Source organism: Marmota monax, unplaced genomic scaffold, assembly GCF_021218885.2.
Source record: "Marmota monax isolate L192 unplaced genomic scaffold, Marmota_monax_Labrador192_F-V1.1 WCK01_AAM20220418_F8-fsc00102, whole genome shotgun sequence".
NCBI lineage: Eukaryota > Metazoa > Chordata > Mammalia > Rodentia > Sciuridae > Marmota > Marmota monax.
This window is the reverse complement of record NW_026692494.1, coordinates 4,775,581-4,786,567: the sequence shown is the minus strand read 5'-3', so window position 1 is coordinate 4,786,567 and position 10,987 is coordinate 4,775,581. Positions and strand designations below refer to the sequence as shown.

General features: G+C 67.0%; 2 protein-coding genes across 4 annotated transcripts; one reads left to right on the top strand and one right to left on the bottom strand.

The window, feature by feature from the left end:
• Positions 1-273: 273 nt before the first annotated feature.
• Tektip1 (tektin bundle interacting protein 1) lies at positions 274-2,988 on the top strand. Its single transcript, XM_046443651.2, has 4 exons — positions 274-922; positions 2,065-2,303; positions 2,375-2,500; positions 2,577-2,988. Exons 1-4 carry the CDS (start codon positions 840-842, stop codon positions 2,747-2,749), a joined length of 621 nt encoding a protein of 206 aa, XP_046299607.1. The 5' UTR covers positions 274-839; the 3' UTR covers positions 2,750-2,988.
• Positions 2,982-10,358, bottom strand: Mfsd12 (major facilitator superfamily domain containing 12). 3 transcript variants are annotated; one of them, XM_046444137.2, is made up of 10 exons: positions 9,940-10,348; positions 6,760-6,970; positions 5,450-5,594; positions 5,197-5,376; positions 4,965-5,057; positions 4,788-4,880; positions 4,361-4,531; positions 4,196-4,285; positions 3,376-3,506; positions 2,982-3,282 (listed from the first exon to the last, which is right to left on the bottom strand). In XM_046444137.2, exons 1-10 carry the CDS (start codon positions 10,235-10,237, stop codon positions 3,225-3,227), a joined length of 1,470 nt encoding a protein of 489 aa, XP_046300093.1. In that variant the 5' UTR covers positions 10,238-10,348; the 3' UTR covers positions 2,982-3,224. The 3 variants fall into 3 exon arrangements, with proteins under 3 accessions (XP_046300093.1, XP_046300094.1, XP_058435205.1); XM_046444138.2 differs by having other exon boundaries at positions 4,196-4,290; positions 9,940-10,337; XM_058579222.1 differs by lacking the exon at positions 5,197-5,376 and having other exon boundaries at positions 9,940-10,358.
• Positions 10,359-10,987: the final 629 nt, after the last annotated feature.

Genomic DNA, 10,987 nt, shown 5'->3' with positions numbered 1-10,987 from the left:
GAGGCCTCTGTGCAGCTGTCCCACAGATGGGGACAGAGGCTGTGGCCAAGGGCACCGCGTGGGGAGCTGGGAACCCACCTGGCTGCGAAGGGAGCCAGGCTGCAGCAGGAAGCCTGTGCAAAGGCCCTGGGCTCAGGGGAGCCCCGGGACGGGCAGGGGCAGTGGCCACTGTTGGGGACCCGTCCAGGTGGGCAGAGTCTGCACGTTTGCTGGGTTCTGTCCGCGCTTTCGATCACGGTCAATAAACACAAAGTACCCAGATAAAATGAACCAGCCAGTGGCCTCGGCGGTCTTAAGGCCTCCACGCCAGCTCCAGAACATTCCGTCACTGCAGGCCCCTGTGTCCCCGAGTGGTCTTCCCCTCCCAGCCCGGCACTGGGTCCAGGTCCACCTCTGACCCCCATCCCAGGTGTGTCCTGGGCATCTGTGGCTCTCAGGTCCAACACTGCAGCTGTCCCCTCGCTCCTGCCCGCTGCCAAGGGACATTCCAGCCTGTGTGTGGACGGTGCTGTGTGTCCCTTCATCCCCCATGGACACTGGGTCCACCCCGACCCCTGAGCACACAGGTCCTGCGCTCCTGCCCCGGATGTAGGAGGACAGGGCGGCAAGGAGCCGAGAGGGGGGACCCCAGGGCCTGGGCCCCGGGCGGTGGACTGCCTGCCCCCCCAGGCTAGGACACACCAGCTGGGGGGCACTGGAGGGCTCCCCACAGCGGGGGAGGGAGGAGGGCCAGGGCAGGACCAGGGCCAGCCCCACCCCATTGCCAGGTGGCCTTTGTTGCTGTCAACAATGGCCCCAAGGGCCTTCCTGGCAGGAGCCTGTGGGACACAGAGGCAGACATGCAGACCCTGAGGCGGGAGGCTGCCCGGCCCTGTGTCGCCCTGGGCACCCTTGAAACCGACTTCCCCGCTTCCCTGGACAGGTGAGCACTGTCCCGGCCCCAGACGCTGCCTGGCCTTTTCCTTCTGTCCCCAGCTCAGTGTCATTTGCTATGCTGGTGACACCCCTCTCCAGCTATGGGGCTGGGGCGCGGGGAGCCTCACCTGGGGTCACTGCCAGAAGCAAACCTGGGGCCACTCCAGGTCAGGTCCGGGGGCGGGGCCCCTCGGGAGGCCTGGGGCCGACCCCCTCTCCGCAGCTCCGGGTGGCCCTGGCCACCGCGTGCCGTCTCCCTGCCCGTGTCCAAACTCTTCTTTAAAATGACAGGGCACCAGAGTAGGCCCAGCTGGCAGCGCCCTCATGTCACGGGGTCACCCTGGGCAGAGCCTCTTTCCAGACAAGGGCCGCCCCTCACCCAGGGCAGCTTCTGCTGAGAGGCCCCGTGATGGGCGGAGGGAAAAGCACGCAGCTGTGCAAAAGGATGGGCAGGAAGGAGCTTGGGGCCCTCCTCCAAGGGGAGAAATGAGTTCAGAAGGAGGGCAGGACAATGTGGGTCTCCCCCCCCAAACCTGCTTGCCACACGAGGGGAGGACGCTGCCAGGGACAGGGACGGCGAGGGCCTGCCATCACACCCTTCTCCTTCAGTGCCTGGATGAACCAAGGCCTCATGCTGGGCAGCACTGACCACTGGACTGCTGCCTGGCCCCTAGTTTTAGTCTGAATGACCTTAGTGAAGTGTGGTTTGGGACATGAGTAGCACATCTCCACTTCCTGTTGGTACTGCAGATTCTGTCTCTTGATCTGTGCCTTTACCCACTGCCTGCTGCCCCAGGGCCTTTGCATGTGCTGCATGCAGCCTCTCAGGAAGCCCAGGACAGGTGCAGCTGGCCTCCTCTGCATCACCTACCCAGCCTGGGGCCATCGTGTCCTCCCTGGGCCATGCCCCCAGCCCCCACCCTCCTTCACCCAGCCTGAGCACCTCCAGGCCAGGGATTCCTGGAGGAGGAGACCCAAGGGTCCTAGCAGCTAGAGAACCTGGGAGGGGCTCCAGCTGGACACTCCCCCACCGGCCAGGCAAGAAAGGCTCCAGGTGAAAGGTCGGGTGAGGGTCTCCTGCGGCCCTGGCCACTGGGGCCGCAGGAGGCCTGCGCAGCGGCAGGAAGGCCGCTCTGCTCCCGTCCTCAGGGATGACTATGAGTCCCTGGAGGGGCCCCACTGGACACCGGCTATCAAGCAGGCCACGCGCTGGAAGTACTCGCCCATGGGACACGACGCAGCGGGCCAGGCGTGGTACCCGGGCCTGACCAGCTCGGAGCCCCGGGAAGCCTGGTACACCCTGCCCCGGGACCCCGACAGCCCGCACCGCGAGGCCTACTCCCGATGGCACCGATGCCACAACCACCGGGAGCAGGGCCAGCCCCCAGGTGAGTGCCCTCGCCCAGCCCCGACGGCAGGGTGCCCGTGGGCGGGCGCAAGTGACCTCCTGTCCCTGCAGCCTACACCCAGCGCCTGCGGGAGACGGCCTGGCACGACCCCACCATGCCCGCGCAGTACCGCGGCTCCAGCACGCGCTGGGGCAACGCGCTGTGGAGGGACCAGCCCCTCCGGGTCAAGGAGTACGGTGAGCAGGTGGCCGGGACCCTGGCAGCGGGGGCGGGGTGCTGGGGACACCCGCTGACCTGGGTCCCTGCCTGCAGTGGTCAACAGGAGCCGATATAAGGCGGAGCCGCACTCCCACGCGGCCGACTACGTGCCCTACCTGTCGGTGCCCCAGCGCCCGCGCTACACCACCCAGAACTACCGCCTCTGGGACCTGGATCCCTACTGCCCCGCCACCGACCAGCCGTCCACCTACACACCCACCTTCTGATAAAGTTCGTTCTGCCCATGCCATGGCCTCTCTGGCCACCGCCCTCTCTGGCCACCGCGCGGGGGACCCTCCACCCTTCAGCTTCTCCCCAGCTGGGTCTGCCCAGCCAGGGGCCGCACTGCTGGCCAGGGTGCAGGTGACCAGAGGCCTGGCACACCAGGGACGGCACACAGCTGCCCGCCCACGTTAGCTCCCCGAGTCCCCATCCGTCCCCAGGAGAAGAGGAGTGGCACCCAGTGCAAGGTCTTTATTCAGGCCCCAGTGGGTCCCCAGCCCCCAGCAGCCCTGCGGCCCCACAGCGGCCGTGCCACGGCCCAGGCTGGTCTCCTGGCAGGATCGGGGTGCGACGCCGGTGTGGAGGCTCCCGGGACAGAGCGAGGTGCACATGGCTCTCCCCCTGTGGGCCCCAGGCCTCGGGGTGTCGGGACCACCAGGTGTGCCCACCCCGTGGGGCTGAGCCGGCAGGGTCACCCGGTCAGCGCCGCGGGGCTTCCTGAGGCCTGGGCACGGTCAGGGTCGGTCTCCAGGGTCCCCTGGAAGGGTGGGGTGAGGGTGGCGTTAGGAGGAGGGCCTGTCCCAGGCCCGGCCGGCCCCCCCTGGGTGGAGGAGAGAAGGAGGTGACTCACGGCTCCGAAGGTGGATGGGCCACATGACCAGGCTGCACAGGGCCAGGGTGGCCACCACGCCCACACCGCCGGTCACGGCCACCATCACCCAGTGGTAGAAGCCCACGCAGGACCGACAGCAGAGTTCCGAGCTGGGAGGGCAGAGGGCGGGGACACATGAAGCCCAGCCGGGGTGCCCTCACCTCCAGCCACAAGCACACCTCAGAGTGACCAGGGCTGGGCCTTCTTGGTCACCCCGAATCTGGACACTTCTCCCCTCCTGGACCTCCACCTGGTGTCAGCTCCACCCTCACTGGCAGCCTGTCCTCCCCACAGCAGCCACCAGAGGGCGCCCGTAAGCCCAGGCCCCGCCTCTGCCCACAGCCCTGGGGCCCAAGTCCTCTCTCAGCCCAAAGGTCTGCAGGAGCCGCCCACCTCGGCCTCCCTCCTCCTCCCGCTGCTCCCCTGCTGCCCACAGCACCTCACTGTGCCTCCAACACACGGGTCTCAGCCTTGCCCCAGGGCCTTGGCACAGCGGCACCTCATCCCTGGCCCAGGCCTCCCCACCCCCCCCAGGTCCTCTGTCCTGCTGGCCAGCCTCCCCAGGCCAGCTCCACGCCACTCCGCACGTGTGCAGCTCACTGACACCCACGACTGGCTTCAGTTAGGTCCTGAAGAGTCACCTGCCCCTGGAACCCGATGCTGGGCCCCCTCAGTGGCCTCCCTCCCCTCCGGCCCCGCCCTCCCACGTCTGCAGTGGGCTGTCCCCAGGGGAGGGCCCAGGTCCCCAGCTGACCCTTCAGCCCAGCAGGGACGGCCTCAGGCCCCGGGGGACACTTACGGGCAGGGGTGCAGGCTCTGCACCACCATGACTGCCAGCCCGTTGGCGACCTTGTCTGAGAAGCTCATGGCCCCGTACACGAAGGCCCCGCTGTGCTGGGGGACAGGACGGGTCAGCGCCAGGTCAGCGGCTCCGTCCCCTCCCGGGCCCACGCCGCAGCCCTACCGTGTGGGGGCCGATCAGGTCTGCCGTCATGGCCAGGGAGGTGACGAGGATGGTGGCACAGCCTGCGCCCAGCAGCACCGCCGCCACGTACACAGCCACGCCCAGCGTGTCCACCAGCGCCACCCAGGCCGCGAAGACCAGGACCACCAGGAGACCGGCGAAGTAGGTCAGCTGCAGGAGGCCACACAGCTGGGCACCCGCGCTCACCACCGAACGTCCCCAGCAGCCCCTCTGCTGAAGCCACCGGGGAGCGTCCACCCAGCAGCTGCGAGCACGTGGCCATCTACACCCCAAACTCCAGTCCTTAAGGCCAGGACAGGCCCCGGGAACCGGCAAAGCGCAGGGAGCCCAGCGCAGGGAGCCCAGCGCAGGGAGCCCAGCGCGAGAGCCCTGAGCTGCACCCCTGGGCCCCCGGCCGCCCACTCACGTTCCTCCCGATGCACTTGTTGACCGGCTTCATGAGGAAGGAGGACAAGAATCCACTGAGGTACATCACCAGGGGAATGGTCGCGATGAACCTCTGCGGGACAGTCAGCAGCAGCGCTCAGACGCGGCTCGAGGGGCTGGGCCACCCCGGCCACCCCTTCCGGCCCGCCCTGCTCACCTTGGGCAGGTTGAGGGAGTAAGTGAGGTACATGGCCATGTAGGTCTGGGACAGGTTCACAATGAGCCTCGTGGTCATGTACAGCACACCCACCTGTGGGCAGATTAGCAGAGGGACAGCCAGTGCTCAGCCAGGGCCCCTGTGCACCCAGGCCAGCAGCGCGGAGGTGAAGGGGTTTGCAGCGGGCGGTGGTGGGCTGGGGCGATCTGCTCGGGGGCGGGGCCAGACCCACCTGGTAGAATGAGGGTTCCCCGAGCCAGTGCTTCCAGAGCAGCAGGGGCTGCGGGCGGGGGGCCACCAGCGGGCTGTGCTCATCGGGCTCCTCGCCCCGCAGGCGGCGCCCCTCCCGGGTGCCCAGGTGGAAGAGCAGCGAGAAGCCGGCACCAAGGCCCACCACCATCAAGGACAGGTTCTAGGAAGGCAGCGGGAGGGTCAGGGGCAGCTCTCCAGGCCGCAGACTCGGGTGGCCACCTGCTCCCACTCACCCGGAACACTGGCACGTCCTGGACCCCCAGCTGGTCACCCACGCTGACGTCCTGGGCAGGCCCCGAGCTTGAGGAGCCCTGCAGGTGCAGCAGCAGCCAGGCGGCGCCGAAGACGGTGATGTTGGCCACCACGGTGAAGGCGTACCTGGCGGGGGCGGGGCCTCAGGCGGGGGCACCTCGCAGGGACGCCCCTGGCCGCGGCCTCCCAGCTGCCTTGCGCACCACTCAGCACAGGGAGGCCGCCACCAAGTCTGAAAACCAAAGTGCTCAAAGATGGCCCTCGAATTCTGTCCCCAAAGCTGCAGGGCGACGACTAGGGTCTGGGACCAGCCTTGGCTCCTCCTGCTGCAGGCTGCGCGCCCAGGCTGGAAGGGCGCCTGGATGTGACAGGTTTCCCTTGCTGAAGTGGTGTCGTGCCACCTGCAGAGTCCCTGCATCCCCACACTGAGTGGCCCAGAGTGGCTAGGCCCAGCCCTGCCGCGGGGCCCTGCGGATGCTGGCATTGGGTAATGCCTGCCGTTAGCATTGGACGCAACGGGGAAGTGGGAGGTCCTGGGAGGAGCCCAGGACAGTGCCCAGTGGGCTCTGCCTGCAGATGCCGGTCAAGCCCTGGCCCAGGACAGAAGTTCGGCTTAGTGGTCAGCCCTGGCCTGGGGGCATAAGGCCTTGGCTATGTCCCCAGTACAGCAAAACAGGACAACCTGGCTTTGGGCCCACCTCCTCTGGACTGTGGGAGACATAACAGTCCCGACTCCCAAATTCCCAAAGAGCTGGCACACAGCAAGCACTCAATAAATGCTCTTATCACTTCCAGAATAGCATCCTCTGGTGCCTGTAGCTAGTGGGAAGTAAGCCAGGCACTAAATGTACCATGTGGGAGGCAACAACGGCCCATGATTCCTCTTCTGTTCAGTGCCCAGGAGGGGACTGTAAATCCAGGACCGTCACCTACCCAGGTGTAGGTGACACACTGAAGCAGAATAAAGGGATCTTGCAGGTGTGATTTGGTCCTTAGGAAGGTGGCCTTGGGTGGGCCTGGCCTAATCAGGTGACCCTTTGGAGGCGGGCTGAGAGCCCCCGAGATCAGAGATGCCCTGGTGGCCATGTGCACTAGGGTTGTAGGAAAGCAACTGCCACCAGGGACACGCACACAGTCGGGGACCCCAAGCCTGGCACAAAGCCCCAGCCCCACCTCAACGACCCACAGCCCAGCTGTGCTAGTGCCAGGGCCACCCTGTGGCCAGTGTGGCACGCCAACCCAGAGCACCCGCCACGGGTTCTGGCTCGAGGCTCGCCTGACCCGAGCGTACCTGAGGGCCGTGAGCTCCACCTTCTCATGGTCGCTGGTGACCAGCTCGGGGATGAGGCTCAGGTGGGCGATCTGCGTGGCGGCCCAGCCGAACTGGAAGGTGACAATGAAGGGCCCGTAGTAGAGGAGGGCGGCCCACTCTGGGGTGGCCGCCCCACAGCCCAGGCACGGGCTGAAGATGAAGGGGAAGGACAGCAGGACACAGATGGTGCCTGGGGACAGGCAGAAGGGATGTCACTTTCGGGTCCTCCCCACACCAGCCTGGGGCTCCCTAGGTGTGACAAGGGGGACGTGGAAGCCCCAGTCCTGTGGCGGGCCCCTGATACTGAGGGAGCTGAGGCGGAGACGGGTCCCCTGTGAGGCAGCCACCAGGTCAGGTGAGGGTCAGCCGTAGGCCACAGGCCTGAGGTCCAGACGGAGCGTGCAGGGCCCGGTCTCCTTGACGGCCAGGAGAGCAGGGAGGCAGGCCCCTCCTGGCCCTGGACAGGGACCTTGTCTGCTCCCCCAACGCACAGAGCTTCAGGGGGTGGGTGGCCGAAGGCCTCCATTCCTCCTGTGTCCCTGGCACTTAGCAGAGAGCCTGCACCCCAGTGTCCTTCCAAGGAGTTAACGACAATACCGGGGTGGCCTAGGGGGTGGCCGTCCTGTCATCAAGGCCAGCCTGGGTGACTTCGGGAGATCCTGCTCAGTAAGAAAGGTCTGGGCTGCAGCCGGGGCGCTAGGTCCCACCTCAGCAAAAAGGAATGGGACTTACTGGTTTGTAAGAACAGGGGCCTGCACTTGGAGCCCAGGGGGCAGAGGGCCCCACTCCCTTTCCAGACCAGGAGACGGAGGCGGGCCCTGGAGCCCCCAGCCACTGCTCCTCCCAGCCCTGGAGCCCCCAGCCACTGCTCCTCCCAGCCCTGGAGCCCCCAGCCTGGGGGAAGTGAAACCACTGCTCTCTAGAGCCACCCACTTCTGTGGAACTGGTGCCTAGGAGGGGGACCTGGCAGATTCCCGGAGGCCACCCTGGGGCAGGGCGCAGTGAACTTCAGTCTGGAGACTGGGCCTCAGGCCTGGGAGATTCCTGCGGCCCCGGCAGGGTTAACCCTCGCTGGCCCAGGCTGCCTGGCGGGGCGAGCCCAGGCAAGTGTCTTCAAGTAATGACAGCTGACACTCAGGGTCAGCTGTGCAACGCAAGAGACCTGCTCTTCCTCCTGCCACAGCACTCGGAGCCGGGCCAGTGCTCACCTTTCCACAGCGCCCCCAGCCCCGCACCAAACTCCTACTCAAACTTCAAAGCCCCACGGCCAGTGTCCCCTCTGCTTTCTGAAGCCCAGTCTCGCCACCTGCCCTATCTATGGGAGGATTCAGGTCTGGCTCTGAGGTCCTCCAGGCCTGAGGAGAAGCCTGAGGAGCTGGTGGCCTGTCTCCACCGTCCAGACCCACTCCCAGAAAACGGAGAGGGGGGCGCTGTTGCCAGGGCGACCTAGGCTCATCACCTGGTCAGGCACCAAGAGGGGCTGGCTGGCTTCCTCTCCGACATGGGGGTCTCCCAGCATTGCGGACCCTGAAGTGGGGAAGGTGCAGGCAGCGCCCCAGGCCCGCTTTGCATCCCACAAGCCCGCAGTCCTGCACCCACAGAGGGGCCTCCCAGGTAGGACCTCCCCCTAGGGGAGCAGTCAGCAGCTCTCCCGGGCACGCCCTGGCTCCAGGCTCTGCCACTGATAACCAGCCTGCTCCGGTCACCTGCCCCAGGCGTGGGCTCCCTGGCTGGTCAGTGAATTCCCCAGCAGCCAGTCAAGCTGCTGCACTGGGCCCTGCATCCAAGCCCTACATCAGCCCAGGGAAGGAGCCAACTCTGCTGTCACTGTGTCCCGGGAGGCCCCTGCCCCTCCCTATTGCAGTCTCAGGTGACCCAGGAAGAACTCAGGCACCCTCCTCTGCAAAACCTGAAAATCCAGGCCCTGGGGCTCTGACCACAACGATGTGGGCCACCCACAAGCCACCTGCAGGCCACCCACAGGCCACCCAGAGATCTGCTGCATCTTGCAAAAAGTGTCACCAGGACCTAGTCAAACACTGCCCCGAGGGCAAAGGACACCAGCCCACCCCTCCTGCCTTCCCACCCCTAGAATTCCCAGGAGTGGGCGGGGCTCCTGGCCCACTCTACCATGCTTGGCAGGCCCAAAAGGCCAGGCTGAAGCTGGCAGTGCCTCCAGGGCAAACCACAGGGCACCTCGGGCTCATCTCAGGAGGCGCAGGCAGCAGGCCTCGCCTTATCAGGAGCACCAGCAACACGCAGAGCCAGCAGGAGCAGTGTCCCCCTCACCAGAGCCCTCTGGTCCTGCAACACTGCCAGGCACAGGGGTGCCCTCAGCAACCCACACTGCAGGACCCCAACCCTGGTCAGAGGCGGCACAAACACCGGGCACAGACCTAGCCCCTCCAGGCCCACCCAGCCCCCAGCTCCTGGCTAGCTGGGCAGCACCCACCCCTCTAAAACACCAGGTCACTGAAGATGGGGCAGGGCTGGACAGGGTGCTCAGGGGGAGACAAACAGAGGGAGTCTAGACAGCCTGACCTTCCTCAGACAGAGCTCTCCTGGACGGTCACCCTGATCAGAGAGACGGGGAGGCCAGGGTGGACACGACAGACAGGCAGGGAGGTGCTGGGCACTCAGACCAGGCCCAGAGAGGGGGCACACGCTCCCTGGGGCCCCACCGAGTCATATGACAGGCCCTGCAGGCCAGACAGAGCCTAAGAAAGCCAGATGAGGAAGGCCGGCCTTGGGCAAGCAGAGGGGACACAAGGCAGTTCAGCAGCTCGGGGGTCAGGCAGCCAGAGGGGTAGTGGGCAGTGGGACAGATGGAGGAGGCTCAGTCCAAGGGACAGGCAGCGATGGGGCGGACAGAGGAGAGGAATGCATGTCACAGACAGAGGGGTTCTGGGTCAGACAGATGGAGGAGGCTCAGTCCAAGGGACAGCCAGACCCGGAGTGCCTGGACAACGGGACAGGTGCCCAGGCAAAGCAGAGCGGGGAAACTCGGCACAGGTAGACAGAGCGTTCCCGAGTGATGGGACAGACAGATGGAGGAGGCTCAGGCCATGGGGCCGACAGAGGGGGTCTCAGCACTGTCACACAGGGTGGCGGCGGCCCCGCGCCGGGGTGGGAGGCGGGCGGGGCGGGCGGGCGCCTTACCGACCAGGTGCCAGGCCTTGCGCGGGCCGTAGCGGGCGCAGCGGCCGGCGGCGCGGTCGGCCTCGTAGCCCACCAGGGGCGTGCACAGCCCGTCGGCCACCTGGCCGAGCAGCAGCAGCAGGCCGGCGCCGCGCGAGCTGTAGGCGCGCACCGAGTGCAGGTAGAGCAGCAGGTAGGTGAACCACATGGACGCGCACAGGTCGTTGAGGAAGTGGCCCACGGCGTAGCTCAGCCGCGCGGCCAGGGACAGTGGCCGCGGGGGCGCCCCCGCTCCGGCCGCAGGGGGCCCCGGGCCCATGGCGCGGGCGCTGGGGACGTCCCCCCGAGTCGGCTGCGCCTCGCGGAGGGGATCGCGGGGCCGTCCGGGCCCGCCCGGGCCCCGCGCCGCGCTCCGCTCCCTCCGCGCGAGGCCAGGCCACGCTCCCTCGGCGCCGCGGGAGAGCGCGTCTGCGGAGCCCAGCCGAGCGCCGGGAGCTGGCGACCCGGGCGGGGCGGGGCGGGGCGGCGGCGGGGAAATCCCGGGAGCGGCGGCCGCCTCCACCAATGGGAACCGCGCGCCGGGCCCGACAGCCAATAACCAAGGAGGAGGTGTGGCCCTGGGTTCAGCACGGCCTCCGCACCGGACGCCCTCGCGGTCCTAGCGCCTGACAGGGAGCCTCGGGGTGAGGGAGAAGCTGGACTGTGGTTCGTTGGGGGTAAATCTGAGAAGCCCGCAGCCCTTCCGCCCACCCAGACTCATGCCTCGAGGTCCGGCCACCCCCGCCCGCCCGCAGCTTCACGAGGCTAAAGTGGCCGGGGAAGTGAGGGTGGGATGGAGGCTGAGCCCGCCTCTGGGCAGGGTGACTTCCTGGCCCGAGAGGCCCAATGGGACGCGGAGAATTATTAGCACTAATTAATTGGTCATTACGGATAATAATGGGGCTCATCTTTACAACACCAGCTGGCATTTAATGAGCGCTGACGGTGCCAAGCGCCCCACGTGGCGGAGGCCGGTCTCACTCCCACTTTAGGAGCCGGCGGGAGGCGGTCCCGGAGAGGAGCCCGGGGC